At 40.6% G+C, this 6,975-nt stretch overlaps 1 protein-coding gene across 1 annotated transcript; it reads right to left on the reverse strand.

The window, feature by feature from the left end:
• Positions 1-1,974: 1,974 nt before the first annotated feature.
• Positions 1,975-6,768, reverse strand: LOC147603016 (cytochrome P450 734A1-like). Its single transcript, XM_086797076.1, has 5 exons — positions 6,331-6,768; positions 5,631-5,854; positions 5,132-5,382; positions 2,795-3,260; positions 1,975-2,564 (listed from the first exon to the last, which is right to left on the reverse strand). Exons 1-5 carry the CDS (start codon positions 6,620-6,622, stop codon positions 2,121-2,123), a joined length of 1,677 nt encoding a protein of 558 aa, XP_086653202.1. The 5' UTR covers positions 6,623-6,768; the 3' UTR covers positions 1,975-2,120.
• Positions 6,769-6,975: the final 207 nt, after the last annotated feature.

Consider the following 6,975-nt stretch of genomic DNA (forward strand, 5'->3'; position numbering starts at 1 on the left):
GGAATTTTCATCTTTAACATTCTGCGAAGGTCTAGAACTTGTAGATTTTTAGTATTTTTGGCAATTTTCATAGATTTTTTCAAACTACACCTCTTGCCCCATTGTAGTAGATAACTCGATGTTTACATATTTTTAGGTGAACCCCTAGGGATTGGCGGGTGCGTGAAGTCCAACTTGTCCAACTTAAAGGGAGCAATAGAATGGCGAGATGTTAATATTTAAGTCTAAAGCAATGATTCTTTTATGTTTGCTTATGCTAAAGTTCATGACCTCCCTAGTGTAAGGTAGTCAAGGTTGCAAGGGAGCAATAGAATGGCGAGATGTTAATATTTAAGTCTAAAGCAATGATTCTTTTATGTTTGCTTATGCTAAAGTTCAAGGTAGTCAAGGTTGCAAGGGAGTTTTATCTAGCCAAGCGAAGCCAAACACCCCCAATTCTTGACCCACCAAAGCTCAAGGGAGATGAGAAGTTATTAAATCTTGAAGCCACGGAGATAGAGCTAGAGCTAGAGAGCCTCAAAATCTTCAAGAGGTGAGAGGAGTTATTAGTAACGTGCATGTAAGTGGTCCATGTGGTGTGAGGGCAGGTCTCGGGCAGGTGTGAGAGGGTGGATGGTGCAAGTGGGACAAGTGGTGTGAGGGCAGGTGTGAGAGGGGTGGATGGTGCAAGTGGGACAAGTGGTGTGTGAGCATTGATGAGTGGCTCTGTGAATGCGAGTGGGTACAGCACGAGTGTGGTGCGAGTAGCCCGAGTGATAGTGTGAGTGTGGGGTGAGTGTGATGGTAAGAATAGTGAATCCATCCAAGTTTATGGAGATGCAAAGTAAGCCACTCCCTTGCCACTCCACTCTCCTCCATCCTTCTCCCTTGATCTCACTTAATGAAAAGATCCCTTATGTCTCCCTTATGTCTACTCTTTCTCCATGATCTACAAAGAACAAAGCATTGGGAAAAACCTCACATGGACTCCTACAAGCTTCTTCCAAGTCCCCGATCTCCTTCTCTAGACCTTTCCTTATGGGACTCTTCTTCTCTCTTATGGATCACTTCCCCTCCTCTCTCAAGATTCTTCTCTCTTATGGATCACTTCCTCTCCTCTCTCAAGATTCATTCACTTGTTCATACTCCTAACTTCATTTCAACCCAATGTGAGATTTTTACCCTAAGGGTGTTCACCTACTCAAGATTCCCACACTCCCTCAAGTCTCTTTCTTCAACTGGCACCACTTCCTTCAAGCTCCTTATTGTCTAAGCTCCTAAATAGGGCCTAGGCACATCCTTGGGTATACCCTAACTCCATCTTGGGTGCTTATCAGTACCGTTTACATCAAGCTATGATCCAAGAATGGCTTTCAAGCTGTTGGGTGTCTATCCTTGAGCATAAAAGACCCATCTTTAGTCAATGTGTTTACCTGTTTACATGAAGCTCATAAATAGGGCATAGGCACATCCTTGGGTATACCCTAATTCCATCATGGGTGCTTATCAAAACATTTACTTGTTTACATGAAGCTATGATCCAAGAATGGCTTTCAAGCTGTGGGGTGTCTATCTTTGAGCATAAAAGACCCATCTTTAGTCAATGCATTATATTGATTATTACCAATCACTTTTCACTAGTTTATTCGTGTGGGAGCTTAGCCTCCAAAGTAGCTCCTTGTTCCCAAAATTTATCCTCTTGGGTGATTGAACAAGGTTTAAAGTTTTTCTCTTATTATTCATGGGCTTAGGTAGAACTTCTACTAGAGATTTGAAGGTGCACTTGAATTTGAATGTGAGTAGTAGAAGTGCATAGGGAGTGTAGTAACCAATAAGTTGCTAGGACATATGTATATACAAATAGAAAGTTTGCAAGCATGTGATTATATGGCTAGTTGGACTCTGTGGGGTAGAGAGCCGATATTAAATAGAAAGAAGGATAGTTGCAAAACTAATTAATAGAGAGAATGATGTTTGAAATGGAACTTTCAATTAGCAAATAGAGAACAATGTTCATTAATTCAAGATGAAGACCAATTATACTATACATAAAGGTAAGGAGTAGAATTAATGGAGTTGAGAGTGGTTTAGGCGGACATGAGTCTATGTAACCAAGCTTAGGGTAGTTTGAGAAATCTGGATTAGGTAGCATGGGTTGAGATTGGTTTGAGTATGATGTGCAAACCATACTTGGGTTGGATCGTGATGATGTGGGAGGGTGCATGCTTGTAGGATGGTGAGATGTGGAAGGTGAAACGTTGGAGGAGGGTGGACATGATGAGCTTGGCCTCAAGAAGGGAAAAGTTTTGGCCAATGCAAACTCTAGGACCAAATGCAAAGGGCATGTAAGCCATAGGCCGTTGCTTGGTGGCCTTGGCCACCCCTTGTGCAAAGCGCTCTGGTTTGAAATCATTCACATCATCCCCCCATATCTCCTTGCTATGGTGCAAGGCCAAAATGGGCACCAATAGGCCCGTGCCCTTGGGAATGTGAAGGCCACCAAGGTTGATGTCGCCTAGACCAAATCTTATCATATGCACCGCAGGTGGATACAACCTTAGCGACTCGTGTAGGATCATTGTCATCTGCAACATGAATTTAACAATATAAAGATTGTGAGATATCCGCACATGTTCTTTAACAAAGTCATAAACTTTTCATTAATTTTGTGTTGGATTATTATGCTCGATTTCTTAACGTTTGCATATAAGAGATGATTAAAACTCAGTTTAGCGGTAATGGAAGAGTAAGTGTGTGTGTGTGTGAGAGAGAGAGAGAGAGAGAGAGAGAGAGAGAGAGAGAGAGAAAGACTTACGGTTTTGAGAGAGCCCATTGCTTCGGAGGTTGGGGAGGTGGTCCCACACACGTGTAGGACTTCGGCACGTGCTGTGGCTTGCCACTCGCCATGGTGGGCGAGCAGCATGGTGGTCCACGTCAGCAGGCTGGATGTGGTCTCGTGGCCAGCAAAGAGGAAGGTCTTGCACTCGTCCACAACATCTTGCAAACTCAGCCTTGGTGCTTTATTCTTCTTATGATTATTATCGCTATTATTAGTAGTAGTATTAGTACTACTTTTTTTGTCATTAGCCTTGAACGACTTATCATTGTTTAGATTGGCCATTAGCATAAGCCCCAAGAGATCCACACTCTTGGATTGATTAGAACCATCTCCATTGTTATTCTCCATTGCCTTCATTCGTTTGCTAATGATCTCTTGCAGCTGCACACGAATTTGTTTCTGAAGAACCCATCTCATTCGATTCTTTGACGTGGGTAAGAACCTTATATATCATCACACAAAAAAAAACTGTTATAGGAATTTTAGCCACAGTGTAAAAATTGTCACAAAACAATGCGATTAGAATTATAAACCCTTTATATATTATTACCGTGTATTTAAACAACCCTTAGAGATTTTACCGATAACTCCAGTAAATGCAAGGCTAATATGAATTTGCCTCTATAAAATGTTAAAATTGAACGATGAATTCAGCCAAAAACTACTTTTATATTATTGAATTGTGTAGCTTTTCTTTTGTAGGATTTTGTAGTGTAGTGTACAACTACTATTGTTATTTTAAATTATTTAAAAATTCGAAATAACAACATCAACACTCACACACCCATGGTGCCACCACTTGCACAGGAAGAAATCCAACCCTTAACCTCGGAACTCTGGAGTTCCAAGTTTTCAACTGCACAAGTTCGCAGTTGTTGGCACCCATTTATTAATTTCACTTCGCACTTATTATTAATTTTGCTTCGTTTCTTATAAATTGTGCGTATTGGTACTTGTACTTTTTTTAAGATTCATCTTTATGACGAATTATGATTTGTACTTAGTTAGTGGACATAGACCAAAGGAAAGATAATTGATCTTGATATTAGAATCCAATCGGGTGTATGTCGTGAATGATTTTACCATAGCATGTTTTTTCTTTTTTAACAAACAAATTGAGGTAGATAAATAATTGGTAGAGAGCCTTATACCTAATAAAGCATGTTTTTCCTTATACCTAATAAAGCATGGTGTTTCTTTTTTTACAAGCGAACAAAAAAATTGAAGTATTGAAAAAAATAGAGCATTAAAATGTTATTTTACATTTTCAGTAAATTAAATATATTCTGTGAGTTTTTGAAGAATAAGAGCCATTTCTAAGGTTTCATTTTAGTATGTAATGATTAATACTTGAAAAAGTCAATGAAACAATGACCCTCCTTGTCCTTTCTATTTGCATGCAATATTCACCCATATCTTTTCTATTTAAGGTCTCACAATTGATTCAATATGTAATCATTAATGCTTGAAAAAGTCAATGAAATAATGACCTCCTTGCCCTTTCTATTTGGGATATCCTTTCTATTTTAAAGTCTCACAATTCTCTATAAAAAGCCTCAGAGGGCTTATTCCACAAATAGAGAGAGGGGATGGGAGACTAAGGTTGTATTCATTAAATGCCACATCAACCTACAAAAAGTTGTTGTGAATATGGGTGCCAAATTTTCCATGGCATTAATGAATTACTTGAGAGAAAAGAACCTTAGAGTGGATATGATTTGGGGATATGGGGCCAAAACCTTAGATTAGTGAGCGAATTTTCTCGAAGGGGAGAGACGTGTAAGAGAGGGAGAGAGTGCAAAAAAAGAGAGACGCGGAGGGGTGAGCGCAGTGGGAGGGATGTGTGTGAGGCTGAGAAAGAGGGAGGAGCCAGGAAGGAGAGCTCGCGTGTAAGCCTGAGAGAGAGGGACACAACGCGCAAAGGAGCTGGGCGAGCTAGAGGGGCAATGTATACACGCCGAAGAGGGCCTCAAGCGAGGGTAGACGAACGAAGAGAGCCTGTAGTAAACGAACCAAGAGAAACTATAAGATTTAAACCTTTGAATGTGAAGGTTTAAACCTTAAAATTCAATTACATAATTAGTATGCACTGGGCACTAATTATTAATTGAAGGCATGCCTGAATATACACTTACAAAAAGTTGTGAATATAAACCTACAAATCCTACAAATCGAAGTATTGAAGAAAGTGCAGTGGTTAGACAATTGGTAGAGAGCCTTAGGCCTAATAAAGTATATCAGATTAGATTAGATGGCATTGGAAAAGTTTTAAAAAAATGAAAAACCAAACGATTATGTATGAAAATTATATACCTGCTGCCTGGGATATAAGCTTTGCGGTCGGCTTCTGTGATGATGACTTGCTGCTGTCTTTGCATGTCAAACACGTGCTTGCCTTCGTGGTAGGTGCTACCGAAGGCTGTGCGGGCAATCACATCAGCTGTCAACTCCACATACTCCGAGCACACCTCCATCTCGCACTCGCCCTCATCTTGTTCACCACACAGCCTCTCCCACTTGTCGAACATCGCAGTTGCACACTCTAGCATCGTTGGTACCATAGCCTGTTTCAAAAAGAAAACGATCACATGCGCAACACCTTTTGTTAAATTATATCAGCCCGATTTACATATATTAATTAGCGATTGGCTAGTAGCTACCTCCAAATTCGTGTAAACTTCTGGCCGGGAACGGCCTTAGCCTAACCTAATTGGGCCGTAATTCGGAGGACTGATTAGAGCAACCACAAGTATATCGCAGGATTCAATTAGTTAGTAACTAGAAGTAATTGCTTAATCGTACTTATACATACCTTGAGATTGTCCAAGCGGAATGCAGGGCTAAGCACCCTCCGGTGAGTATCCCACGTATCTCCGTTGGTGTTGGGGAGGCCATTTCCAAAGAGGTCGGCGAATTCAGGACGTGCGGAGATCTTTGTGTACTGCTGCGAGTTGGTGTGCAACACCTCCTTGATAAGCTCCGGAACCATTAAAATCAACCTTGGAGTCCAACCATACCAGTAATAAAATTGCTCACCTGCGTTACAATATATATTGTGCATATAATCAAGTCATTCTAGTAATATATAAGGGTATCATTATTCAATATGGAGCTGCACGTCTGTAACCAATCACTCTACCAGTAGCTGCTGTACGTTGATATTGCTCATCTTACATGATCAGCGTCATCCAGCTAGGAATCAATCTTATAAGTCATGTAAGATCCGGCACATATTTCCTCAATCAAATCAATTGTGCTCTCACCTAATTACGGCACCACCCTGGCTAGGAAATTATTCATCGTCTAAAAATCTCATGAAGGCTTGGACTGCAACCATAGCAGAATTGCCAACTTCGTGTGCATGTGAGATAATCAGCGGTGATCAACTAGGTGTACGTTTAGCTATTTTGAATATAATTGGGTGCATAAGAAAGTTGATAATTGGACGTAATTCGCTGCGAAATGGAATTTTTAATTATAAGATGTAGAGTTTGATGATTTGGTTTGCTTACCATGAATTTGAGACCACTTGGAGTAGTAGGGCATGACTTGAGGGACAACATCATGGGAGACGGTATGCAAGGGGGAGGACTCTGCCATCTTTACAAGGGCTGCATACTCCGGTATATTTCCTCTTAAGAAGTGATAATCCAACCCTTTGATACCTTGTTGTTTCAAGGCTTTATGTATGGTGCGAGGCCTCCACCAATACAATATGATCAGCAGCAGGCACCATATTGCGAGAGAGAACATAAAGCTCAATGTTGCCAAGGTTAGAATTGGCATTGCAAGAGAGGCCCCCATAGTGTGTGTATATGACAAGGTTCACGCTATCATGTGGATTGTAAGATCTGAAAGGTGGTGTGGTGGCATTGACAGGGCGAAATCGCACGTCCTTACTGTGGAGGATGAGCAGCTTGCTGCTAAGGGTAAAAGCAAAAGAAGTGTTGCGATGAAAGGCTCGCCCATTGCTGTATTTATAAGCCATCCTTGCGTAAGCCGGGACCTTTATAGAACGTTATATATTATATATTTAGCTAGGTACTAAATTCGATTTGTGTTTGTGTAAGTAAGTAAGTAATAGTGATAAATAAATAATAATAGTGTTTTAGCAGCAGTCGCAGCACGCATTCAAAGATAATGAATACGTGGTGTGG

Source organism: Cibotium barometz, chromosome 65 (genome assembly GCF_041138505.1).
Source record: "Cibotium barometz isolate CiBa-2024 chromosome 65, ASM4113850v1, whole genome shotgun sequence".
NCBI classification, from domain to species: Eukaryota; Viridiplantae; Streptophyta; class Polypodiopsida; order Cyatheales; family Cibotiaceae; genus Cibotium; species Cibotium barometz.

Excerpts from the sequence above, each read along its gene's own strand:
- LOC147603016 (XM_086797076.1), bottom strand. The coding sequence starts at position 6,622 with ATGGGGGCCTCTCTTGCAATGCCAATTCTAACCTTGGCAACATTGAGC. Across the intron at positions 5,855-6,330 it reads CAAGTGGTCTCAAATTCATG|GTGAGCAATTTTATTACTGG; the intron begins GTAAGCAAACCA and ends ATTGTAACGCAG. Across the intron at positions 2,565-2,794 it reads CAATGGGCTCTCTCAAAACC|ATGACAATGATCCTACACGA; the intron begins GTAAGTCTTTCT and ends TTCATGTTGCAG.